Source organism: Diplotaxodon limnothrissa, linkage group LG5 (assembly GCF_057381915.1).
Source record: "Diplotaxodon limnothrissa isolate DT_005_m linkage group LG5, D_limnothrissa_male_GT1.1, whole genome shotgun sequence".
Lineage (NCBI taxonomy): Eukaryota > Metazoa > Chordata > Actinopteri > Cichliformes > Cichlidae > Diplotaxodon > Diplotaxodon limnothrissa.
In genome coordinates, this window is record NC_140600.1 from 34313598 (window position 1) to 34341148 (window position 27551).

At 36.1% G+C, this 27551-nt stretch overlaps 2 protein-coding genes across 4 annotated transcripts; both read right to left on the reverse strand.

The window, feature by feature from the left end:
* Positions 1-495: 495 nt before the first annotated feature.
* sycp1 (synaptonemal complex protein 1) lies at positions 496-8140 on the reverse strand. Of its 3 annotated transcripts, XM_085354621.1 has the most exons (34): positions 8012-8140; positions 7725-7809; positions 7580-7623; positions 7330-7494; positions 7141-7208; positions 6960-7033; positions 6807-6865; positions 6627-6693; positions 6400-6473; positions 6176-6284; positions 5795-5889; positions 5517-5701; positions 5360-5427; positions 5220-5281; positions 4998-5114; positions 4786-4890; positions 4544-4647; positions 4327-4444; positions 4155-4225; positions 3983-4064; positions 3822-3884; positions 3679-3741; positions 3541-3603; positions 3312-3428; positions 3106-3216; positions 2926-3018; positions 2760-2834; positions 2566-2652; positions 2329-2475; positions 1369-1419; positions 1153-1224; positions 970-1074; positions 734-799; positions 496-636 (listed from the first exon to the last, which is right to left on the reverse strand). In XM_085354621.1, the coding sequence occupies exons 1-34, from the start codon at positions 8138-8140 to the stop codon at positions 496-498; spliced, it is 3135 nt and encodes a 1044-aa protein (XP_085210747.1). The 3 variants fall into 3 exon arrangements, with proteins under 3 accessions (XP_085210747.1, XP_085210749.1, XP_085210748.1); XM_085354623.1 differs by lacking the exons at positions 1369-1419; positions 3679-3741 and having other exon boundaries at positions 5517-5692; XM_085354622.1 differs by lacking the exons at positions 734-799; positions 4786-4890 and having other exon boundaries at positions 1369-1394; positions 2352-2475.
* Positions 8141-11201: 3061 nt separating this feature from the next.
* LOC146632716 (monocarboxylate transporter 1-like) lies at positions 11202-15776 on the reverse strand. Its single transcript, XM_085354624.1, has 4 exons — positions 15560-15776; positions 13000-13143; positions 12106-12879; positions 11202-11437 (listed from the first exon to the last, which is right to left on the reverse strand). Exons 1-4 carry the CDS (start codon positions 15774-15776, stop codon positions 11202-11204), a joined length of 1371 nt encoding a protein of 456 aa, XP_085210750.1.
* Between the last annotated feature and the right edge of the window lie 11775 nt (positions 15777-27551).

Genomic DNA, 27551 nt, shown 5'->3' on the forward strand with positions numbered 1-27551 from the left:
GGTAGGACATGCAAACAAGTACAAAACTGATTTTTGAGAACATTGCTTTTATTTTTACAACACCAGAATACATAAATATATTAACAGAGTAACTTGTAACAACTAGAAATTGTCAAAGATCAGCAACATAACCTTGTGATAGAACATATTAGATTTCACGTTAACATTAAAGATGAGTTATTCCAAACATTAGCACAACAGCAAAGTAATACATAAGTAAAGACATTGACTCTGTAGTAGGTAGAAATTTAATCCTAAACACCCATAAATAAACTTACTAAAAGCTGGCATCTTAACACTAAAACCTTCTTCTCATTAACACTATGTTTTAGTTGAACCATAGAAACATATTCCATTCATGTTTTTGTGTTATTTTTAGTCTATTTGTTATTCAGTCAATCGTGTATTATTTATTCATTCTCAATAGAACTGTATTTCAAGTCACCCACCTCTACCAATATTGTTATTACTGCTAATCTGACCTAACAGCCATACTTAGGCAAAAATCTTCTCATTGGTCTTCTTCTTTTTTTTGTCACAGCCAGTAACAGCTGTCCAACCAGCATCTCTCATTCTTTTCATTGCAGCCAGCTTTAAGGAGTTTCCTGGTGATTTATGAATGAGTGGGCTCTGATTCTGTAAAAATAACACACACATACACACATATAGGGATTTTTAAAAATCAAAGTAAGTATATTATATGCCACTTTGTTGGATCATAAAGGCACATTACCTTTTTGAGAATGTGGAGTTTACATTGTGAATCTGAACTTTTATGTGCAGGTGTATTTGTAAAGGTCTATCAAGACAAGAAACAGAGGAATACACATTAATCTGTCCTAGCGAATTTGCAGAAATGGTAAAATCACATTCACATAACCTGCAAGGTTTATGCCATTATTTTTTTTAAATATTAACAAGCCCCCACCCCCCAACCCGAAAAAACAAAAACAAAAAAACATTGCTTACCAAGAGATCATTTTGATCTGAGCTGTCAGACTTGGGGTCAAGTTCAATGGCGCTCTTTCCCCACTGTGCTGACTGTTCAGAAGGGGGAGTCCTTATTCTGTAGGACTATAGGGGAGTAAATGTCAGTGAATATATTCATATTTTTTCAATTTTGGAAAATGTCAGAATGGTATACTATATTACTTTGATCTTTGTTGTTCCAGCAATATGGTTTGTAAGACTTCTTGGGGTTTTCATGTCTTCACTGCTGATGCACTACAATTCAAAGTCAGTGCAATCATTTATCATAAAACTTAAAGTAAATAAAAGCATATCGATACATGAATTATGTTATAATTTATTCTGTCACTATAGCCATTTTATATATCTACTTTATGAATAGGTTAAATTGCAGTCTACCTTGGATTTTGGTGTTCCACATGATGCTCTGATAAATTCAGTAGCAGATTCCTTAACAACAATTCAAACAAAGTTGTTTCAGAAAAAGGCTGTGGTAATAAGGTTACATTGTACTGCTTTGCACTCACACACAAAGTTTTGCAGTCGTTCCCTACAGCTATAGGCAATTATTAGCAGAGTCTTCCATGTGAACTGACTAAGAGTATCTGGCGCCAGTATTCTCAGGCCCTATAAAAGCTGCTAGCTTACTAATCTCTGAGAGATGCTCTTCATGAATTTAAATGTTTTCTCCAATGCGTAACACCCATGCTCATATTCACACTGCTATTCTTGTTAATTGATGGTTTCTAAATAAATCTGTCAACTCTGGTGCATTTTTAGTTCCCATGGCACATTTGAGACTCTCATTCAAACATATGAATATATACCTTTTTTTACTCATACACAATAAATACATTTAAAATCTCTTTTCTTTCTCTAAATAAAATCCAGGTGAATAATAAACATTATGAATAGCTATAGGGCTACAAATTGAAAGGCTAAAACACCATGTCCACCAAAAAAAACAAACCAAAAAATGGCAATTAAAATCTTCGCAAATATTATGGAAAAATAATAAATGAATCTATTTGTCCGTTTTGATCCACCAATCACTTAGACCAAATATCGGCTGATCCTGACTCAGCTGAATGTTGTTCTGTTTTTGTCTTTACCTATAACCTGGTACCATGGATTATTTTTCTAATAAATACCAGTTCAGCAAATTCAATTGGGGTTGTATTTATTTTTCATAATACCCAAAACCAAGGATGTACTATATCTGAAGTAGAAAAGGCTATTTTGAGAAATCTGTAGTTATAAAAACCTTAATCATCTGATTTTCTAAGCTTACCTTAAACAAAAATGTCTGAAACAAAACGTGCTTAATCTGTTGAAAACATTTTGGTCGATAAAACTCACATATGTTGTACGAGTGGCCAAACTCTGACCATCTTTGCTGTAGGAGGAAGTTTTCTTGGCCTTGAAGAAGTCAAATGTGTGACTCTTTGAAGAGTTCTCTTTTGGAACCTCTGAACTTTTCCCTTGTTTATAGTTTGAGGCAGCTACCTGTAGTAGTACACATACAATTTTGGGTCAACTAAAAGTAATGACAAAGAATGCCATCTAGTGGCAGCCTATGAGCTGCATGCACTGTACCTGTTTGTCGCTCCCTTGTGACAGCAGAGTCCTTTTCACAACAGACATTTCCTGCTTCAGATCACTTGTTTTGTTTCTGAGGTTTTTCTAAATTCAAAGTGTTTGTTACATTGTGAGCTGTCTCTCTCAGAAGTATGACAAACAAACAGCTGTATTCATAAATCCAACATAAACTGATTTAAAGTAGGATATACCTTCTCTCTTGTTTCTGCCTTCAGCTCTTTCTTCAGCCTCTCATTTTCAGACTTATGCTTTGAGAGGTCCAATTCCTGATTTAGAGAAATTTGTGATGCAAATGTTAGGATATGACATATTTTCTGGTCAATCATTATTAGTGCTACTTAGCATGTTTCTTGGTACCAGTGATTTTTCACGAGCAGTCGCCTCCATCTCATTCTTCTTCTTCTCTTCAAGTTCTGCGTCCTTTTCTTGGACCATCCGGTCATACTGGCTCTGGTAGTGACAAGTTGGGTTCATTCCAACACAATATACATGAGACATATTTATCAGACAGCAAAAAGGCCATTATAATAACTTTACCTTATGTTTTTCCATCAGAGTGACCATATCTCCAATCTTATGCTGGCATTTAAGTTCTGTGGCCTCCTTGTTCTTAATGGCTTCTGCTGCTGTTATTCTAAGTTTCTGGACCTACAACACAAATTGGTTCTATTATTGTAAATTCAATTTGAAGGAGGTAAATGTTAATTAAATTGAAATTACAAATTGAAAAATAAAAAAGTAACCTCTTTCTCAAGTTCTGCTGCAAAAGTCGATTTTGACTCAAGAGCCTTGAGCAGTTTCTCATGTTCTTCTCCTTTGAGTTGTTTAAGGTTCTGGGACTCATTTTGAAGGCTGTTGATCTAAAGATTAAAGCAGCATCTTGATTTTCCAGTCTAATACTGATTAGCTTAAATAGTTCACATACGTATTAACAACTGGAAAATAAAAACACAAAGCAAACCATCCCCATACCGTTGTTTCAAGGTCACTGGATTTTGCAATCTCCTGTGCCATTTGTTTCTTAAGCATTTTATTCTGAAAATATACAAGTGAGGACAATAAATACCATTCCACTCCTTTTATAGCTAGAGTTTCATGGTCATTACAAACCTCTTTCTTGTATTCCTCCTGGGCTTTAAATTTAATTTCATATTGTTTTCTGAGTTTGCACAGCTAAAAAGCAAAGATTTTTTGTTTAGTTCCAGAAAATGATCAATAACAACAGTATTTGCAATTTCACATTTTTCACTCACCTTTGTTTCCACAGCTTTGATCTGTTTTTCTTTTTCTGTGATTTTCACCTGAAGTTGCTCATACTGTTCACACAGAGCATAAAGAAGTCATAATGAACATGTTTAGAATAAGCATCTTTATAAAGCCCTGTTTCTACTAATAATTTAGTTAAGATGCTTACCTTTTCTTCAATTTGCTTCTGCAGAGTTTCTGTTTGTACACATTTCCCCAGGATTTTGGTTTTGACTGCAGTTAACTCATCTCTATTGCATGGAAAATTAATATTTAAATCTCAAAAACTGTGCATTCCAATCAGGAAAAAGTATCTTTAAGCCTCTGAAGTGCATATTCACCGTAAAGTCTTGTTTTCTTCCACCAGCGTTTGAATTTCTCCATCGAGTTTTAATGCCTTCTCCTCACTCACCTGAGTCAAAACAGTTTTCAGAATTTGTGATTCATATAATAAATGAATTAATAATAATACAAATAATAATAAAAATGACAATAATATAATAAAATTCAAACCTTCATGTTTGCCTCAATAGTTTGCACGTTAGATAATCCATTTTCAAACTGCTCTTGAATGGCTGTCTTCTCAGACTGCAGCTCATTAAAGTTTGATAATAACTCTTCATACTTTACTCTTAAAAATGACATAAATAAAAAATGAAACATATTACAACAGCGTAATAAAATATTATATATGCTAATATGATAAAATGGCTGTCTATTAATAACTCACTCATTTTGCAAAATGTCTTTCCTCAGCTGCTCCATCTGAACGTTGCATTCCTTATTTTTCTTCATTTCAGTACACAGCTGTTCCTCCAGCACCTGCACTTTGATCTGCAGGTATATTGCAGAGAAGCAATGCATTGTATATTTCAACCCAATGAATATATTTTACTACCAAACACATAAACAGCTTTCTCTAGTGGATAAGAGGTGAGGGGATGAGAAACAAAATTAAAAACATGTAAATACCTGAGTCAAAGTGGACTTCTCCTGTAAATGTTCTTTTTCCTTTTCAGCAGCTTCACAAGCCTTTTTCAGTGAATCATTTTCAGCAAAAGCATTCTCTGCTTCTTTCTGTATCAGGGAAAAAGGACAAACAATTTTAAGTATCTTTATTAGGCTATCTGATACAGATCGTCTTTTCTTTTTGCATTATGTATCTATTTATCTACTTATATCACCTTAACCAAGTGGATTTCTTCAGTTTTCTTTGAAAGCTCAGCCATGAGTTCCTCCATTTTAGCTTGAGTGAACTGAATTTTAGCCTTCACTGACTCAATGGATTTAGATTTTGTGTCCTAATAACAAGAACACATATTGTTTTGAAGGTATGTAACAGACTTGGGCATGCAAGGACTGGTTTTAGAGAGAAATCGTACACTTTCCCTTCAAATAAACCGTACCAGTTCATCTTTGAGAATTTGGATTAGGCCATCTTTCTTTGTAGCTTGGTCAAAGGTTTCCCCTGTTGAGTAAAATATTTCTTTCGACTTGAAACCACATCACCTAAAAATATCAACACATGTTATCCGGTGGGACTTACCTAAAACTGTGTTTCTCCTTTCAAGTTCAGTGTTGTTTTCTATAAGTTTATCCTCAAGCTCTTTGGCCCTTCAGAAAAGTAAAAACAAGAATATAATGACATGAGGAAACACTGTACTTTATCTAGAAAACACTGTGAATGAAGGAGTTTAATATACCTCTCTTTCTCTAGTGCTAGTGAAGTCTTTAGCTCTTGAATGGTTGATTGAATGCACTCTAGCTCCTCTGCTTGCTGGTTTTTGACTCTGTTGAGCTCCTGTAAACTGAGATCTTTGCTTTGGATGACCTCAGCATACTCTTTTTTACTTTGTTCCAAGGCTGCAGCAGTAGTTTCCTGATTTTTCTTTGTTGGGTTATTAATATTTCAGTTAAAGCATATTGCATGCAACACAAGAGCCCAATTTCAGTACAAAGAAAAGAATCTCAAGATACTCACCTCAGTCTCTCTGCAGCGCTGCTCAGCAATATTCAGTTGTTGAAGAAGAGATTCCTGTTCAGCTTTTGCACTTTTGAGAACTTCAAATTGATGATCTATAAAAGCACATATATAATATTAATATCCCCAAAACAAAGTGTACTAACCTGACCTGAAGTCTGGAAAAGAAATAAAACATTTTCACCTTATACTAAGCACCTTTTCTCATGTTAATGAGCATCTATCCAAATATACTGTCATGACTCTAATACTTCTGCATATTTAATACTGAGTAATATTTAAAAAATGTCTTGTTATGAACACACTGTTTTTATTACCAGTGTAGCAAAGTTTATAAAATCAACATTCACAGCTTATCTTCAGATCTAATTATGATGTTACTTGTTGACTGTTGAAGTTCATTGCAGTGCTTCTGAGTTTCATCGAGGTCCAGCAGGAGTTTCTGTAGTTGGGTTTCCTTATCCTTAAGTTTTAATTGAAGCATGGTTATCTGTAAAGAACATGTCAGTCATTAACGTGTCAAAATTTGTAAAATTTGTGGAAATATATTTCATGCCAAAAGTTCCTCAAATAAACTGATGGAAGGGCTTTTTGCCCCCACCAACCTCTTTCTGTTTTATCTTAAATTCCTGCTGATATTTCTTTTGTAGATGGTCAAATTGCAGTAAGTCTTCTTTGGCTGAAAAACAATAAAACATGCTGTGTTGATGGTCAAAGTGTCACTAATTCATCTAGTTCCACTTAAAGCCTAAATACATTTAAGGCATTTTATTGAGTAAAAGACATAACATTTTGGCGTAATAGCGGCAAGAAGAAATGTATATATATATACCTTTCTGCATCTCTTGCTGATCAGTTTCTACTCGGACACGTAGGCTTTCAAATGCGGCAATCATTTTCTAAATGAAAAAGTAATAAACTGGCAATCAAACCTCATCATTTTACAATGTTTTGGTCAACAAAATATAATAAATTAAAAGCTACTACTGGCAAATATTTTGTGGTGTTTTACCTTAACGATTTCGTTGTTTTCAGTAAGGAGGTGGTGGGTTTCCTCTCTTTCAGCTTCAACTGCAAAACATTCACAGCAATGTACCGTTTATTTCTGCACTTACTAAAGCTGATAAAGAAAAGTATTCTCCAGATCACCAGAATTTTTACTTACATAAATGTATTTTCTCAACTGACGAGTCAAAGGTTTCCTTGAGTATATTGCACAAGTTCCATGTTGAATTGTTTCTGCATTTTAAAAATTGAGTTTTTAGCATTTCACAATTAAAGGAACAAAACAAAGCTAAATGTAATCAGATCATCATATTTATCTTAGTTTCACAAATCACACATACTTGTTTCTCAGTTCTTCATTTTCACTAATCTGCTCCTCCAGCTTTATGCTGAGACTTTCATTTCCAAACTGCAGACAGAAAATACATTAAAGAATTCAAAGTTATCTCTTCCTGTTGTAAATGTTGTACATAAGTAGATAGACAGAGATAAGCATAAGATCAAATAAGATCAGTCTGTGGGGTACACACCTGCAACTCCTGAATTGCCTTGCGCTGTGTTTCAATTGTTCTTTTGTTATCTTGGAGCCTTCTTTCCTTTTCCACAGTGTCAGAATAAACTTTAACCTTCCAACACTTAATTTTCTCAACTTCATCAAACAGCTTTGAATAAAGCTGACCAGGATTGCAATTATTCTGGAAAACATCCACAGTTTAGGAAGTAAAATGACACACACAGACATATTCATGCTGCACATTTCTGTGCAATAGAAATATTTACCCCGTCTTTCTCCATTGGTTGCACGAGTTTCATCTTCAGAAAGTCTTTAGTGGGAAACAATAATTAGTTTAATATTTATAGTGCAGTTCTTCTGTTGGAAGTGATAGAACTGGTGTTGTTAAATAACACAAAGACACACAAATACCTTGTTTGGGCGGTTTAGTTGGTGCAACCATGTTTGTATTGGGGAACAGGATGTTTTTCTCTTTGTCAAAGCATTCACTGTAACTCTGGTGGAAAAGAGCAGTAATATTTAATGTCATGTGTGTTAATAATTACTGCCTCATAGAATGCTGCTGACAACACACATACAATGGTCATTGCTAAGGTTAAATAGTTACTGCTGAGCTAGCATAGCGGTGCTTTGAGTTTTTTCATCATTGTTTAGCTTCTAATTATTAACTAATTATAACGAACTATTTATTGACTTACAGGTTGCAATGCTTTCATGAAATTGCCTCTGTCTTCAACTATTTCTTGAGGTTGAACCGCAGATATTGGTCCGTTATTCACCCTGGGAGGCACCAACAGCTTGAAGCTAAAACGCTGATCTCTCTCCATTCTGGAATAGCCATACAGCAATAACCTAGTTATTTAATAATGCGGTGTTTTAAACCAAGACATCGTTAATAAACACCACAGAAATGCCAGAAGACTACAAATAACTATTATCTTCCCTTTTTACCTAATATTCACAAGTCAAATAACCCTAAACATTAGCTGGTTAGCTAACAGTAATTAGCTTTTTTATTTGTGAGTCAACTAGGCTCGCAGACAACAGCTAACAGTTACCTCCGGTATATTAGAGCAGCGTTAATTCCCACAAAATACAAGATAAAAAACCAATAATAATAGTCAGTAGTTTAGAATGTTACTTAATAAACATCAATGTGGTAATTTACTAGGTACTACGTGTAAACTATGACATTTTTTTTAAACGTTACCTGTTAAACTTGGTTAACGGTTATAACGCGACCACCCTGCACGAGGCGAGGAAGGACTCTTGCCCAACTGTTTAAGTGAAGACTATTCTTGTGTCGTTCAGGTTTATTTAAATATCATACTTTATTTTTTTATTATCTTATTTTTCTTCTTCTTCTTGATGATAATAATAATAATAATAATAATATAAGAATAATGTTTGTGGTAGCAGTGGTATATACACAAAATTAAGTTGTTTTTTTGGTGGGCGGATGCTGTGTCCCTTTAATTAATATTTAATGTGTAAAATTGGCAAAATAAAGCAAAATTTTATATTATAAAATGAAAAATGAAGGTAATACGTTATAGTCAAGGGTCTAATTTAGCACAGATATGCAGTTGGAGGTGATATATGTCATATAAGAACAGCACTTTGTATCTTTGAAACCATCAATCAGTTTGGTACATAGTGGAGAATATTAATTATTCTCTGAACTCTTGTATCAAAACTGATATGTAAAAAATATTACAAACAAAATAATAATGTAGAATTATTCTTTTTTTCCTGACGTTAAGATTTAATTTTTAAATAAATTATGTTAGCACATAACAAAAATATCATACCATATTTCTATCTTAGATTCAAGAAAAAACAAGACACAAGACACAGTGGAGTATTACATCCTTGTTAAACAGCCTTTTATTTGACTTTTTCCACAAAATTCCTTTTTTTGCAGTCAGTGGCATGTTTTCCATCATAAGGCAAACCGCTAAACATCAGAATTATTTTATAATTGGCATAATGCATTATCAACAATGAACCAGAAAAAAATAACATTTAAAAGAATTTAGAATGAGAATGAATGTGCTTATGGAATAAACAAAGTGGCATGGGTGATACTTCTGAAAGTTAAAAAAAAATTGCACTTTGCTGTGATGTGCTTGGAAAGCTCATGCTGTCTTATAAATGTCGTGAGAGAGAAGTGAGAAAAGAGAAAGTGTCTCTTAAAAATAAAGCTTTCTACTGGTAACAGCAAACAAACGAGAGCAAAACACTTTCATTATGTGATTGTACATTTCAGAAGGTTAACATTGTTAAGGTTCAAAATTGAGGAAGGAGAGTACAAACCACCCATGGTCCAGAAGCTCTTGGTCAAACAATGATTTTAATGACTACACACGTGTGGGAAGACACTCTGTACGCAGACAGCAAGTAGTCTTCGACTTCCTCAAAGCATACACAGATTTTATACCGTCAGGGCTTGATTTACTGACGCCCCTTCATGCGTCACAGACAGGATATATACACATACGTCAAATCAAAACCACAACGACTTTTAACACAGTTTAAAAAGAACATCGTCTTCTATCTTCATGGCTGGCACTTCCTGTCTACCTTTCAGTTCTTGTCTTGTTCCTCTTTCTTGCCGAGACAATTTTGCAGTTACAGCCAGACATGACTAAACTCTTTCCTATAAATAAATCTAACTAATGTGTGTGTGTTGACCTCACTCAGCCTCTATGTCACCTCTCGCACTTCTGACCTTTTACCAGACCAGAGGCTCACTGAGACTATGTGTATGTCCTCTACTAAATAAATGTTTTAACCAAGAACCTCTACTAAAACCTTAATATAAAATGACCTGATATAAGTGTTTTGTAAGCATGTATTGCAATTCCTTCTATGTTCTAGTTTTCCCTCAGCATGTATCACCTGAACAGTCACGTCAGTGAAGCTTAAGACCTTTAAAGAACCTGAACATCAACTCAAATAAGCACAGATATGCAATATGTATAAAATAGTTATAACTGCACCTGGAATACAAAGTTAACATCATCATAAACATCTTAAGGCCATCTTAAAGCTATCTGTTACATTGTTAAAGCAATGATCATACTGCAGATTATATTATCAATGCAATGGTACTGATAATAATTATTTAACAATAACAGTAAAATAATTTCCCTGCTCCACATTCCCTCTCTCGACCTCTGGAACACCAGAGGTCGCAATACATTGTGTCCTCGCTCAGCAAATCAGACAACCTCATGTCATCTAATTGGTCCGGTAATAAACACCAGCTCCCCTTCGAGAACACTCCATGTGTAAGCTTAGGTTTTCTCGGTCCCTCTCTTGTGGTCCATGAGGCCTCGACATCTCCAGGATCCTCGCCCCTCCTGTGGTCGCCGAGATCTTCTGCAAAGGAAACAAAACACCTTTTCCTGCACCTCCCTAACTTATCCTATTTGGGACTCTTTAATCAAAAGCATGATCCTAATTATGCTCTTAACTTATTGACTTGTATTTATATATATTCTTCAACGTTCCTCATCACTTTAAAATTCTTTAAGCGCTGGTTTCACGTCCGGTTGGAAATAAGGAAATAAAGTTATAAAGAATGTTATAATGATTATTACCAATAAGACAGACGTAATTTAAATTGCTTATTTACTATATTTATGAGGTTTAAGTATAAATATAAGAGGTATATATTTAATGAGGATTGTGTATTTGTGTTTAAAGGACTTTTATAATTGTGGCTATGAGTTCTATGGTGGGCTTCAAAAACAATGCATAATCAAACTGATGAGGAATTAATGCTATTGTTGCCTGTTGAAAAAGCATGTTTCTTTTGATGAAAAATTACCTCACTAAGGACAATAAATTGACCCATGTTGTAAATTGACTTGATGCAGGACTTTATACAGTGTCCTCTGTATTCCTAGCTTCTGCCACCTCTTTGGCAGCATTGTCCCTGTTGGACTTTTGTTCTCCAACTCCCACCACTCCTCTCCTCTCCTCCTTTTTTTTCTCTTTGTCCAGCAGCCGATAGTTCAGCCCCATTCCTGCAAACAGGAAGACACTAGCAACTATGAGGATGATCCCACAGCCCTGGTAGGTGTACTTGTAATCATGGTAGACATCTTTGAACTTCCCTGTGAAGACAAAACGACATCATACAGGATCATTTGTTTCTGTGCATAAACTGTATATAAAAAATGTAAGTCTTGGTTTGTGCACTCACATTCAGAATTGTTCAGATTTTAGCTGTTACCCTTTGTGTGTTTTGATAGTAGTGCAAGGGCTGGTACTGACTGAAAAACTACAGACCCTACATGCTCATGGCTTTTCACTTACAAGGTAAATGACATAATGTGCGATAGTCTATTCTAGTGGAACAGTGTAAGGGTCTATGTGTTGCCCCTGTGATGGGCTTGTAACCTGTCTGGGGAGACCACACCTCACGCCCAGTGACAGCTGGAATGGATGGATGGATAATCTAGCAGTCTAAATCAAAATTACAAAATGAAGACAATATTGTGTTGTGTAACAGCTGAAACTAGAGATTGAGACCATAAACCTATAAGCGAAGTCTTTACTGAAGTAAAAGATTGAGTGACCAACAAGGCCATTTTTTTATACAGTTGCACTTCTTATTGAGACTCAAGGAGTGCCCTCTGCTAGCCAGTTAAAAAATAAAATTAAGCACTTATGTAGTGGCTTAACAATCCACTGTATAACTTATATATACAAGTGTATTAGTATAGTAAGTAGTTATAGTAAGTATATAGTAAGTAGTTATTATCATTAGTGGGGTACTCACCAAGTAACGGCGGACCTAATAATACAGGACCGCACTCAACAATAGTGACAAGCCCAACAGCACTGGAGAAACGCTGCGTTCCGACTAGGTCCATTAACGTCTCGAACAGCACTGCACTCAGCCAGCCAAAAGCAAACCCAAAGAAGATGGCATAAATGGTAAAGCCTGTATAATCTTCTGATATTGGAGCTAGGACATGACACACGCCGTTGTACAGTACTGAAGCAGCAAAGAAGTACTGTATCCTGGAACGGACCCACTTGGTATTGGCCACCATGCCCATTGAGGGTCGGGCAAACATGTCAACAAAAGCGAGGATAGACAGTAAAAAAGCTGCCTTCTCTTTGGCAATGTGTTTACTCTTGGCATAATTAGAGAGGAACACCAGCGGTGCAAAGAGGCCAAAAAACATGACAATATTTCCCACTATGTAGAGCAAAAAGCCACGGTGCTTGAACAAAGTGAGGTCGATAAAGCTGTTAATGGTCTGCAACACAGTCTTCCTCTCTGTGGTCTTCTCTGCAGGCTTGGGTTTTGGTCCTATAGGTCGCATGAGGGAACCTGCAACACAGCAGTTGAAAAGCAGGCCACCCAGGATCAGAAAACTTCCTCTCCAGCCAAACTGATCAAAGAGCCAAGTATTAATAGGAGCTAGGGTAGAAAGAAAGACAGGACTTCCAGCCATGGCAAGCCCATTAGCAATAGGTCGCTTGTTGTAGAAGTACTTTCCAATCATTGTGAGAGCAGGGTTAAGGTTGAAGGACAATCCCAGACCTGAAAGATTCAGTAAAAATATGTATAAAAATGAGCATGAAACGGTGTTTGAAAAAACAACAGTGTACAAAAAAAACAAGTTAGTAACAAACAAACTTGAAAATATTAAAAACTAGGTACCTCCAAGAACACCTATGCAAAAGTACAGTGCTTGAACAGAGTCACAGAAAGAAGCAGCAATGAGGCCCAATCCTGACAGGCATCCTCCAGCCATCATAACGGGACGACTCCCATATTTGTTAACCAGGATGCTGCTGATTGGACCTGAATCAAAAGAAACAAAGAACAAATATAGTAAATATATAAATATAGCATATATATCATGTCGCTACATGTTTTTCATCTATTCAAAGGCACAATTCTAATTTTAACCACCAGAGGGCTCTAGTGCCACAGCTGTGTCTCAGCAAATTCAAACAACTTCAGCAATCAGTTTTGTCAGTGCTGCACTGCAGTAGATGTGCTCCCAAGCCATTAATAATGCGATCTGTCAGAAAAACCACAAAAGCTGCAATGAAATAATCATTTATTTGATCCAGATATTCATAAAAATTGACAGAAGAATAATTTGTTTTGGAGCTCTTTTTAATGTACTCCAAACACAATTGAAATGATCATTAGAAATATCTCAGCTCAGACAAGCGGGTGGGGGTATTTGTGTGAGTGTACTGGGGTGATTTTCTCACTGGTGTGTACATTGGGGTTAAAATAACACTGAATCTTCTGTTATATATATAAATATATATATAACATATATAAATATTAGATTTTGATACTGGCTATAGAGAAAGAAAGACTGACTGTGCAAACAGTAACCAGCTTATTAAGATTCATGCATACTGGATTCAAAATCAGCTCAGGAAAATTGCTATGACTAGTAGACAAATGACTAAAATGCACTGAGGGCTCGGGTCGCAAAACACCATCTCCATCTAAGACATGTAACAACCAGCCTAAATGAGTATGAGGATCCACATGGAAGACACTTCTGCCTTCCTGCCAAATCTCTGCACTAGCCAATGAACCCAAATGGAAACTGACAGTTTTTGTTTAGAGGTTGTCCAGACTCATTTGCCAGCACGGTGCAAGACAAAGGGTTTTTAAATTGTAATGCAGGCAGTCTCCTCACAAACAATGAGTTCTTTCCTTCTGCGTTGCAGGGTGGGTTGCTTATGATAAAAAGGTTGGAGACAAACCAATGTAGAATATTATGAATATAATGAAACAAAAATTGAAGGAGTACAGAGGTACGCAACAGTGGGCTGTTAATGAACTTCTCCTGCTGATGTGTTCTGAATGTTTAACATAGAGATGGCAAGAGGCTCAGCTGTCATCTGCTCACGGCGCTGACAAACATTGCCTTGCTTATTCTCTGTTCTCAATTACTATGCGTAGCTTGCCTTCATCTGTGTATATTTACATCAAACATTTGCATTAATTGAGGGAGTTACACATATCCACGTATACTAAGACACTGCAGCTCATAACTTGTTAGGGCATGTGAGGCTCTAAGAGCCAAGTGAAACAAAAAGAAGTGATTAACAAACATCCACTTTGGTCCATTATGTGTTACAAATAAAAAGCAACACCATGGTAAAGATAGGCAAGTTGAGAACAATCAGTTACTGTTACAGTGTAACTCAATAACTTTAAACCATTGTTCCTGCATGCCTGAATGTCACTCTCCAGAAGCAGCTGCTTGTTAAGTGTTGCTGAACAATAAGCAGCATTGATTTCTTCCACGGGGAACACGATACTTCTGTTGTACAGTAATGAGGACTTAACTTGAATGTGAAGTTTTTGTTCGCCTTAGGAACTTAATACTCAGAGTAAATAACAGACATGTGGCACCTTGGTTTCTTGGGATGTTTTCACCTGGGATGTTTTGATGCAATATGTTCACCATTATGCACACAGTGTAATGCTAGCTGAGTGAGGCCATATTTCCTATTTTATTTTACTGCTAGCAAATCTTACAAACAATTTTACACATAGCCCCATGTATAAAATTTGACTGACAGTGTATTTTATATGGAGCTACACTTCCCACTTCACACATTAGTTTGGAAGACTAAAGCAGCTTTCCCGAAGCTTCCTTGAGACTAGATGCCTAAGTCATCATTTTTCCAGTTCATCACACACTAGAGCAAAGAGAACAGCAGTGTTTTGATTTCAGAGGAGATGGCCTTTTGGGACAAGAAGGACTTCTTTGAACTCTGATCTCTCTCTGTTTATTTATCGTGAGCTTGAAAAGGGCTTTATCGTCATCTGATTGACCAGCCCAGAGTGACATCATGAAGTGTCTCATTCATCTCATCAGTGCAAGAACACAAACAAAACCCCTGGTGGTCTTCCAGTCTCAAAGCACAAGAGAAAAGAATGGGTAGGTGTGCAAGGCTTAAACTCATTCATATGCTCCAGAGAAAGATAATGTTGCAACAGCATTTCAATGGAACACTTGAACTTTTGTTTTGCCAGTTTAATTTTTTCAGCACAGTAATTATGATTATGTGTGATCTCTCTGTGACTGAAAAGCTACACAGTAAGCCTGTATTTCATCAAAAATAAATGATTTTTTTTCTTATTTGTAACAGAACACTAAAGGAATAAATGTAGTATGGTCATGCTAAGAGCTGGGTATTGATTTCAGCTGCTTGTCTTGGATGGTACTGTAGCTCACCTCCGCCGTACGTGACGGCTAACATGATGGAGGAGATCCAGGACACCTGGCTACTTGTCACATTGAAGATCACCTCAATCTCTTTGAAGAAGACAGTGATGGACTTGGGAAATGCATAGGAGAAGCCAATAGAGATGAAGGCTCCAATCACCACCATCCATCCCCAGCCACCCTCAGGTGGTGTGTAGCCTTGAGGACCACCGACGGCTGGTGGCATTGTTCTTCGCAAATCTCCTCTTAAAACTCAAGAAGTTTTACAGATACAATGACTGTTTAGGAGAGAACAAAGTGACAGAGAAAGTCCTTTGATTAGTTGCTTGTAATTCTTAAAACAGTTTAACAAAATGATATTTGTGTTTATGAATTAGAATACAGAAGACCTTTGGCAAACAAGCTGAAAAAACTTTATTTCGTTAAGTGCTTAATAAATATTCAACCCATCAATAAACATAGAAAATTACAAAACATTTTTCCGTTTCATACAGCTGCACAGTCATTTGTGATACATTGTTCAATTTACTGTCCTCTTTTACTTGAACTTGATATTTTGTCCTCAGCTTTGAAACATTTGACATCAATAAAACATTCTTATATCAGTTTTGTGACTAGAAAGCGTCAGCAATAGATCAACTTTATATTCAAGTTGATCTTAACCAGTATGACCTTGCAAACAGAACTCAGATTTAATGTTTTCAGTATTTCCAAACACCAGCAGTGGTTTTGTTTCTGGCTCACCTCTCTTGTTTAGTAATATTGTTAGTACATTTTACTTTGGCATTGCCTATCATGGCAGCTTCTGAAGAAGGAAAATCAAACTAACAAATTTTCTACCAGAGGCGTAATTTTCACATTTTCACACTGTGTTTATCAAATAAACATTTGCTTTTATTTTTTTTAACCTTCAGTAAGTTGATGTTACTTTTTTTTTCGTTTTTAGAAAACTAGAAAAAATACACATCAGGTACTGTCTCACAGTCTTGATTTTAATTTTCCTTTTTCCAAAATGTTTTCATGCATTTCATGCTCCTTGGTCTCAGCGCTAACTAGGCTTTTCTATTCTTTGGAAGCCCTTTTGGCCATTTCAGCCCTTTTGGCCACTTCACCATATAGCTTTGTCATGCATTATACAGTACGAACCTTCTATACCGACCTATAACTTCTGAGTAACCCTGCTTTGACGATACCACATGTGTATATGAAAAGATTCATTATGTTGCAAAAGCATTTCCCCAACTTTAATAACTATGTTCAAGATTAAACATGGCATTTCTGGCCTTGCTTTGCTTTGAATTGATCTCTGCATGCATTTACTAAACTCCCACCCGCTGATCTCACACAGTTTCACTTTAGAAATGATGAATAGGAGTCCATCTGCAGAGTCAAACAACTTACTGTATTGTTTACACAGGGGAGACTATCCAGAGAGAACATCGATCAGACCACGAACACAGGTTGAATTCACACTGCTCAATAGCTCAGGGCTACGCTCTGGAATGGCTGATGATGTAGCGTTTTTCAGCCAAGGAGGACTTGATTTGGTTGATGAATTGGGTTAGGACTCTGAAAACTTATTGGATAAACCAGTTGTGTGCAGCACGTAGTGAATATTTAATGTTTTAAAGAACTTTTGTTATTGAGCTGGGATTTTAGCATCTGCTGTGCAGCTGTAAATGTGCCTCCTTCTTTATCTTGCAGCAGCAATACACTGAGAGAAATAAGAACTTACACTGCCACTAAATCAAATCAGTTTTGCATATCAAAGAAATAAGTTGTGTGTGTGACATTATTGGTTATCACTAACAAGGAGTATTTGTTTTTTTATGCAAGTAAAAATGCTAAATGACTGTTGTTTTTGAGGAACATTAAATTGGTCCATCAACCAACTGCACTGTGTCTGTACTTTTCATACTTCAATGTTCTGGCCGACTTGTCAACCAGTGAGCATTCATTTATGTTTAGAAACATGCAATTGGGATTTTGGGAGGGCTGCATGGAAAAACTTTTGTGCTGAAAAGCTTATCCATAGACTCTGCACTGACAAATACATACACAAACTGACACAAACATGGAAACAAAAAGGTGTCCTAACTGCAGCTCTGTACTCTGATGATGTTCTCTGCAACCAGCATTAGAAAACGTAACTGTATTAGTTTTCTACTCAAAATAGATATATATTTTGTCATAGTTTCTTTTCTTTTTTAATGTGTTGCTTCCAGTTTAATCTTGTGTTTTCATATCCATAGAAAGTTCAGTGTTGTTTGATGTTACCTGTCCATTGGTTAGCTTCATATCAAAGTTAATCATGTTTTACCAATAACATTGTGACAGCCCAAAGATTTTTCCATGAAGTGACCACAATACAGCAATATTATTTTACAAAGCCTAAATGTCTAAGTTTGCACCACGTTTTTTATTGGCCTTTCTTAATAAATGCTACTTTAAAAATCAATGTTGTTCAACACACTGTAGGTAACAATAACATTTGAGTTAGTTTAGGTTAAGTGTAAAAGTTTTTTAAAAAAGGTTTTAACCTTTAATCGATCAAGGAGCCTTCTCCTTTTGGAAACTATGAAATTACGAGAAAAGGGAATGAAAAGATTGAATAAAGTCTAGACTCTTAAACAGGATAATATGCCAGGAAATGTTGTTACAACAGAAACAGGACTATCTGTACTTTTAAAGAATAAAAATTCAGCAGTTGACATTAAATGATAAATGGAGGAACAAGTTAAGACAGACAGGACCCCAGGATAGAATAGTAAATCTGCAGAAATAATGAATAAAACAGATAAGTTCTCACTAAGGATTGACTGCCTGTCTCTAAAATAAAGAGCAAAATATCAAATAATTCAGTAAAAACTGCCGAGAGTCAATTCATTCAAGCCAGGAAGGAGTAGACAAACATGCAGAGGTATAAAAACAAACTCCCCTCACGCTGTAAAGGTCTAAATAAAGTAGCCAAAGTGGGCGGCCTGAAAGTGCCACTTGACAACACACATACCAGCACAAAGCAGGGTGGGCTCAGCAGAGGACATCAGCAGATATACAAAAGGATTTGGTGCCTGTGCTTAAAGATGTGAGGCTCAACTGATTTAATTTGAATTCATAAGATTAAGTTTGGGAAATGTATCTCCTTTTCTTAGTAATTAATTTTAGTCTCAACTCTATGTACCCATATGTTGCCTGAATTAAATTGTCAAACTAAGAATAATGAAAATAAAAAAGAAATTACCTTTAATATGGTTGAGAAACCACGCAATTTTAAATTTGTGCCAAATTGGGCTCTTTTGCGGAAGACTTTTCATTCATTCTGCCCGCTTCAGGCCTTTTCTGACCCCAGCTTTCTAGTACCAATTTTAGACAGAAATGAATTTGTCTGTTTAATTATAGATGAGAATAATGTGTTAAATATTTGCTCAGGGATATTGCATTCTCACATAATAAGTATTGTTATAACACTAACAAAGCAATCCATTTTTTATGAATATCCAACTGGAAACAGACTAGTTCTTGAAGTAATTATTTTAAAAATGATGTCTGGCAAATATTATATGTATATCAAGGATCTTACCTTAGCAGGAGCTCTTGAACAGGGACAGATGAGCTCTGCAGATAAAGTCTCTGAGGGACGTTAACACGGTGCAGACATCACAGAATCGGACTGAGTGGCTTTGGATATATATTAAAAAAATACAAAAAAGAAACACTACATTTGTTTCACAGACTGTCCACAAAAAATCAGTGAGTCGGTGCCAGGCTACAAGTTTCAACACTGTCACTGTTTCATCTGAATAAAGTAGAGTTCATTCAGTGCCCAGATCAAACAGCTGGACAATCTGGACACAATGGTGCTAAATGGTGAGGCCAGTCAAGATCTTATTGGCTATGCAACACGTAGAGCCATGCCCCTACGGTGCTTTCTCCACCCCTCTGTCATGTGCTGAGCTGACACACAAGGTCAGACTAAGGCCCTGCATACTGCACTCTATAGTATCCATGACTGTATGTGCTCCAAGAGGATATAATAATGCCTGCGCTCCAGAAGATTAGATGCTGTTATCAGTGCCATTCACTTGAATTTTATAGGAAATCAATTTTACAAATATGAAGGACATTGTTTATTCAGCCACCTGAAAGAAAGACTTTTGTGTCATTCCTTGTTGAGCCTTTCTCCCAGATTCCCTGAGGAACTATTTATAAGTCTGTATCAGGGCTTGGGACAGGAAAGGCCTGAGTACACTGGGTTACTGAAACAGCATGTGCTTCCAAAATGCCTTCAAATTCTTGACACCCTTGAAACATTATTTCTTATTGTTAACTTGCTTTGTGTAGTTCACCTCATTTTTCATCCTCCAATGCTTTTTATTGCTTTTCAAACAGAGGATGCAATAGAGCAACACCTACAATTCAGTGTTTTCTCCTGGGCTGGTATTTATTCACAGGAGCAGAGTGTGAGGAATAGAAATGGATTTGGGGACAAAGGCATTCAAATTTGTATCTGCTAGTTTCGTTCAAAGGCTGAATACACAGTTCTTAACAGAGGAACTTTTTCTTTAACATTTAAGTGCATCCTTTCACTTTGAGCCATGCACATGGCATTACTTGAACAATGTACAATTAAGTTTTTGTTCCCACATGAAGTTTAATAGAGGAGTTTTTACTTTTTCAGAGAAACATCTCACAATAAACTGGCACATAGCATATCATCATTGCCATCATATGAGAAATAAAAATAAAAAAATCAAACAAACGTTTAGTTTCTCTACAAGACTGATATATTGTTTTTTCTTGCTTTAAAAAATATACCTCAACAGCTTCTTAATAAATGATGAATGATTTTGTTATACTTTCATGGTCATCATGGAATTAAATAATAAGGACTGAATAACACTGGCATCAATTCAAAATGTGTTATGACCACATCTCTACAACACTCATGACATTTCCAGCTTTAATTGTTCCTTTTGAACAATGTCATTTAGCACCACATAGTAGGATAAAGGAGGAAATGTTGAAAATCACCATATATGACTTGAATTAGCCCCCTCAGGGGTGTTAGCATGCCTATTTTACTTGCTTTTTCTGCCTTCAGTCCAAAAAGGACTCAAGTGATTCTGTCAGATTAAACCACAACATGCTCTTCTCTTGTTGCTTTGACTGTATCTTTTATGTGACCTGCAATAGCCTGTACAATCTCTATGTCTCCTTATGGAGTCCCTCCAAAGAAATAATAGGATTCTCTGTCAAGTACAGAACCTGCCGCCTTTATCAGCATAATCACTCTCAGAGAGCCAACTCTCAACTCAAAGGCTCAGGAACAATGACGTCACACTGTCTTCTATTTCATCCTAGAATATCTGGTTATCTGTGTCTACGTGTCAGACCTGACGTTGCCTTGGGAGTTAATTGTTCTAATCCTATTGTATAAACAGGCAGAAGCAGAGAGGTTCCTGAGCATGACGAGGGGTTTATGTTTACTAAGCTGGCTGCAGGTTATACAGAATGGAAAGCGCAGTCGTGTAAAACAAACAACATTTCAGTTTCAACAGTAAAGTACAGTGTGTTTGCACTCTTAGGTAATAATAATAGCAATTTCAGCCACGTACAGTAAAACTGACTAGCATGCTGATATTGTTGAGTGTGGTCAACGATGAATTTAAACTCTGCTTAATTTATATAATTTTTTTTCACATGCTTGAGTAACTGACGCATGAAGTGAAGCATGATCCCCTGAGTTAAAAAAATTCTTTACTTTGTGTTAACGGAATGATTGATAGATTTAATAATAATAATAATAATAATAATAATAATAATAATAATAATAATAATAAATAATTATAATATATAAACCTTGTATAATGTATAATTCTTTTATGAGCTGTTTTGTTGTAAGTCATAATTCTTCCACACTGTTTAGCAGAAAAAAATGTCTGAGGCCACTCTTGGGTTTAGAGAGCACTACAGTAAAATACCTTATTCATTGTCAAAGGGATTAGAATTGATTAGCTCAGCTATGTGAGACACAGCCTATATAGAGTTTTTATAAGCTGTAGTAAGAGCACTATATGTTCTCATTTGAACAAGGGCACTCTCAGACAACATACACTGGCATTGTGCTTTGTTCATTGCTGTGACTGATTCCCAAGACACTGCCTGGTCTACAGTGTTTTCTGTAACCCTTACCTTAAGAAGTGTAACATGTAACTCAAATGGTAAAAAAAAAAAAAAAAATCTTTTTCTACATAATAGAAGAACCACTTGTACTATACAGTTGGTTATTTTGGAAAAAAAATATAAAAGATACAAAAGATCTGTAGGTAAAACAAACTTTTTTATTGATTTGTCTCCATCAGTTTCTGGTACAAATATTAGTGTGCTCCATTTCTGATTCAGTATACTGGCTTGTACTGCTCAGACCAGTATATAGTGGAATGTTACCATGGCCCACAACAGCTACATAACTAGGATGGAAAAATAACTGCTAGTACTTGCAACAATATTATGAAATTTTCTCTTAATTTGTATATACTTCTTTTCAAAGTTTAAAGACAAAAATGAAAAAGCTTCACTAGTCAACTACATTTTGTATGTCTACAGTGCATTTCTTGGTTCATATCCTGGATAATGATTACAATAGCTACCACACTCGCAGTCACACACAGTTGTTTCTAGATACACCTGACTGCATTAATGTCATAACATTATTTAATCTTTCTCATTTGTACTAAATTGTGCGGCTAAGCTCAAGCCTGACTGTGCATCCTAATGTGAACAAATAGACCAATAACCATGTCTGTGCCAGAGCTCCTGCATCCTGCAGATATTATATTAAATTACAAAAAAGGTCTTTGGTTTGTATTTGAATACTTTGTTACACACTTCTGAGATGCACAGTGTACATAGCAAAACACACCAAAGACTGGTAAAATGATTAGAAGCTACAAGTCTGAAGTAGATTCTGATAAACTAGAAAAACAAAAAGTCACATGAACTTTGTTTTGATCTTGGTTGGTTTACAAGATTCCTTTCCTCTCATCAAACACAAACACCTGTACACACTCACACTCATACAGTATATTGTCTCATATGGCGTACTTCAAGTACTCCTTTGTGGACACATATATCCGGCTATACAATACTTCCTGAGATTAAGACTTTGGACCATTCTGTACATGTGGCGTGTACATGTCTGCTACACTGCAAAAACTCAAAATCTTACCAAGTATATTTGTCTTATTTCTAGTCAAAATTATCTCATTACACTTAAAATAAGACACAATCAGCTACAGGGCAACATTTCAGTAAGCTAAAGGAACTTGTTTCAAGACAGTGAATCTTGAAACTAGAGAAAAACTAGAGATTTTTCACTTGTTCCACTGGCAGAGTTTTTCACTTATTTTAAGCTAAATATCTTGTATTAAGTGAAAAAATCTGCCAGTGGTACAGGTGAAAAATCTCTAGTTTTTCTCTAGTTTCAAGATTCAGTGTCTTGAAACAAGTTCCTTTAGCTTACTGAAATGTTGCCCTGTAGCTGATTGTGTCTTATTTTAAGTGTAATGAGATAATTTTGACTAGAAATAAGACAAATATACTTGGTAAGATTTTGAGTTTTTGCAGTGTAGCTACATTCTCACTTTCATTTTAAATTAAGATCTGACAAGCACTTTTTTCCATACTCTAGATACACATTTCACTTCAAATTAAAGTATTCCTTTGGGACAAAGTGCTATATGTCGAGGTCTATCAGTTGTGTTACCTGGATTTTCTCCCTCTGTAATTAAAATAATTAAAAAAGCCCATTGATCACACCCACACTTGCTTGTTCACTATCATGCTTTTGACAGGCTTTTTAAAATATCACTGACAACAGCTGTTAATCAGTGAAATACTGTGAAATCATATTTAAAAATGTGCAGTCCCATATACTCCCAACTCTTGAGCCACGATCTGCTCAAGAGTTGGGAGTTCGCCTTGTAATCGGAAGGTTGCCGGTTCGAGCCCCGGCTCTGACAGTCTCGGTCGTTGTGTCCTTGGGCAAGACACTTCACTCGTTGTCTACTGATGGTGGTCAGAGGGCCCGGTGGCGCCAGTGTCTGGCAGCCTTGCCTCTGTCAGTGCGCCCCAGGGTGGCTGTGGCTACAATGTAGCTTGCCATCACCAGTGTGTGAATATGTGTGTGTGTGGATGGGTGGATGACAGGTTGTGTAAAGTGCTTTGGGGTCCTTAGGGACTAGAAAAGTGCTATACAAATACAGGGCAATTTGAAGAAAAACCCAGTTATGTAAACATTTCTCTATAGTGCTATTAGAAGTTTTTTGTGAGCTTCAGAGTATAGTCTCAGTCTATTGATCATATGTATATAAAAAATTGACTCCATATTTTCACCTGTATATGCAAAAGTCTGATGTGATTTATATGGTGTATTGTTTGCATTGAGATTGATAATGATCAATGAACAATAAGAGTGTTTGATACAGTTTAGGATAACGTGAGAACACATCCATACAGCTATATGCATTTGGTGTGTATGTATATACAAAATGTATTCCCAAAGAAATCCCAGCCTAGTAGACATGTGGGTGAATGTCTTCTTGGCTTGATAGATTGCACAGATAGTTATGCAAATAAACAAGAAAGATCAAATACATTAAAGACTAAAAATGTGTATTTTTAATCTAAATCCTACTAGAGTTATTAAAAATGGTTGCTCCATATCACTGTTTTATCTTAAAGTTTCCTCTTATACTTTCTCTAATGTTTTTGATCCATAACTGATTTCCTTCAGCCATAATAACCTAATTTTTTTGTGGGAAAAATGGTTTATTAGAGCACAAAGAGAAAAAAAAAGTTTCTATGAGTTATATCAGGTTTCTTTGGAATGTCTTTCTTCTTATGGTGGTGATTTCACACAGATCAAACATTCAGCACTGTAGGTTTCTGTGTAAACAGATAAAGTACCTATGGTGTGGCATGTTCCTTCATTGCAGGGGTCCCATTGTTTGATGAAGCAGTACTTTAGGAAGTGATGTGAGAACCCCTGGGATAGACAAGGAGGGACAGCAACAAAGTCCCTTTTGATTCTTGTTTCCTGGTGCTTGTTTTGCTTACAGCTAAATTATTGGGATTTCTCTTTGAACAATAACATGTCCTAGGTCTGTCTTCGTATATCAATTTAAAGGAAAAACTTGAGAAAAAAAGCCATGTTTCCCTTTTACAAGCAACAAGCTGTGCTGAGAAGTAAACGTTCCTTTGTTGCATTTGAATAGACAGATTTATCATTATGTTCCAACTGTCACTTATGGTCGCAGAATAGCATGATACATCATTTTTGCTTTAATGTATGAACAAATGCTACATCAGATATTTTCTGAGAAAAACACTGCTTCTCTCGCAAACACTTATAATGGACCATGCACAACTGAAGCTTTAAAATGATATCACTATTATATCTGTAGAATATTAAAAACAAAAAACAAAACAACTCTGCACTACTTTTGATTGGAAAATGGACTGCTGCTACATGATTTGAACAGAAATCATTGTCACTCCATCATCACCCCATAAACCCTGTTGCTGCTGATTTTCAGTACAGTTCTTGTGTAATTTTATATACCTCAAATTTTTCTCCCCCTTTTCCTTAAAATGGGTTCTAAGACAATTTCTTTTGTTTCCTATTTTTTTAAAAGACATAACTGTCAGATAAAGTTACGTTTTAGGTCTGCCAATTCTTCTTTTGTTCTCCAATTGTCCAGTTTTCCCCAATTTTTTAAGGACACCATGCCAAGAAATGTCAAGCTTTCAGCTTCGCGAATCACCTTGTTTGCGCAAAATACTTTTTTATGATCGTCAAACGTGTTATATTTAGTGTTTTTTGTACATTCAAACAAGAAAAGGAGGGGAATGATGTTTTTTGTTACAGGCTGCTACTGCCAAAGTAGCTAAGGATAAAATTTAAAATCAGTTCTTTGCTTGTGTTACATTTCACATGTTACCAAAAAAACAAAAATCAGCCAGTGCCCAAAGTAAAAACTTTAAAAGATTTTCAGGAGGGCTAAAGAATTGCTCAAGACTACGTCAAAACAATTTTTCAAGAAGATCTGATTTCTTGGAAGCAGAAATACAAGGTGGCTCCATACTTTCACTCTATATCGAAGTGCTCTACGTCATATAAAAGGTCAAAAGGTGAATAATGAACAAAAATAGATACGCTACAAAGATACGTTCTAACTTGTTAAATATCCGAGCTTTAGAATTGCTATTCGATGGTTATTGCCAAAAAATAAAGAGCCTCCTTCTCCAAAAGAACACATTTTTACAGTAGTGGCTATCATAAGGGAACATTTTTATATCACTTAACAGCAGTTTGCTATTTTAAACTGTCTTATATTTTATTTTTGTAGTTATACGCAGTGAGTTTCTGCCAATTATCCTCAAGCAGGGCATAATACTTGGTTACATAAGCACACAGATGTCACCAGTACTGTTAATATTTACTTCTTTGTTTGTAGTCTTGTCACTTTAAAAAAAAATAATTTTTTCTCATGTTTCTTTCGTCATCGTTGACTCTTTGATCTTTAGATCAGGACAGAAGTCTCTATAAGGCTGGGTTTGGTATAAATTTACTGATACATTTTCTTTGATGGTTTTCAAGGTTTGCAGGAGAATAGTTCAAAGGAAGAAAATGACAGAGAAACCTCTAATTGTTATAACAAAAACATCTCAGTGTCAACTCTGCCCTCAAAATGACATAACCAAAGGAATGACACTTCATGACAGGAACGAAAACATTCACGAGGGATTTCTCATGCTGGTGTCACGTCAGTCTTATGTCCACCATTTGAAATGCTACCTGAATTTTTTTCATGGTGCAAGATAACACTTTTGTCCTTGTAAAAAGACAGCAGTCAAACAGCTTGTTGTTTCAAAAGTGTAAACTATTGTGAATGGATGAAAGGACAAAGTGTCAGTCAGCAACTTTCAAATTCATTTCACTTGAATGTCTTTAGGGTTTAATAGTATTTCTAAACCTTGTATTTCCTTGATTTGGTGCCATTTTATGTTGTCAACATGTTCTTTCCCCTCTAACCCCTGTGGTGCTGCAGTAAGGTGGTTGTAGTCATTAGTGTATCTGAAATGTGATTGGAGCACAGGGGCAGAGGGGTGGAGGATGGAGATCTGGGGAGCTGGATGTGAAGCAGGCGAGCAGTAACAGGAGCGCTGTTCTCCTACTTTGTCCAACATCACGCAGAGCTGACCTTGAGGGGAATGGGGGAAATTGACAGGGGGGAGAGCGGTAACAAGGGCTAGCAATATATCAGGGAAGCAATTTGGAGCAGTTTATCCGATGAGGGTCAATTCCTGCTGCAGCACCATAGATCAGAGTTTTCAGGCCTGAGCATGCCTTCGTGTGGATGGTGTTAGGATAGGTTCATTTTTGAATGACTGAGCTTGTATGTTTTGTGCAAATCTTTCGCACAAAACATACAAGAGATGCAGAAAAATGTGCATCAGCAGATTTATCTCCTGCTATTTGCAGTCTTGCTCTGGCTCTAGTCCAAATCAAATCTTTTTTAAGAGGCATTTTCTCAATGCTCCCTTCAATTATTTTACGCATCAAGGGCATAGAACATGTGATTATGTAGGGGCAACATGCATTAATGTTATTATTATTACTAACAGTAAAAAGAAAATACCCTCATTTGTGACTGAGCATATTCCTCCTGTATAGAAAAGACATTAAAGACCTGTACTAAATCTGTCATTGTGAAACGGAATAATGCCAAGAGTAATTTTACAGATGCCTTTACTCAGCATCTGACCTTTTCTAATACTGCTTCTATTTTGGATCACTGTCTCTCTGAACCTCTGAGACTGGACAGATGGCAGGTCTACTGAGCGCTAAAATTTGAGAGACAAGAGCACCATTACACTATGAGACACTTTGGCTCAGGCCCCAGCTTCAATGGAGGCTGGAAAAAGCGCATAGCTCCAG

What these genes read in the sequence shown, in the direction of transcription:
- LOC146632716 (XM_085354624.1), bottom strand. Translation starts at nt 15,776, where the DNA reads ATGCCACCAGCCGTCGGTGGTCCTCAAGGCTACACACCACCTGAGGGT. An exon ending in AGCCGTCACGTACGGCGGAG is followed by an intron (nt 13,144 to 15,559) that starts GTGAGCTACAGT and finishes CTTTTGATTCAG; the next exon opens with GTCCAATCAGCAGCATCCTG. An exon ending in TTGCATAGGTGTTCTTGGAG is followed by an intron (nt 12,880 to 12,999) that starts GTACCTAGTTTT and finishes TGAATCTTTCAG; the next exon opens with GTCTGGGATTGTCCTTCAAC.
- sycp1 (XM_085354621.1), bottom strand. Translation starts at nt 8,140, where the DNA reads ATGGAGAGAGATCAGCGTTTTAGCTTCAAGCTGTTGGTGCCTCCCAGG. An exon ending in AGAAGTCCACTTTGACTCAG is followed by an intron (nt 4,648 to 4,785) that starts GTATTTACATGT and finishes ATATACCTGCAG; the next exon opens with ATCAAAGTGCAGGTGCTGGA. An exon ending in GAAGAAAACAAGACTTTACG is followed by an intron (nt 4,065 to 4,154) that starts GTGAATATGCAC and finishes TCCATGCAATAG; the next exon opens with AGATGAGTTAACTGCAGTCA.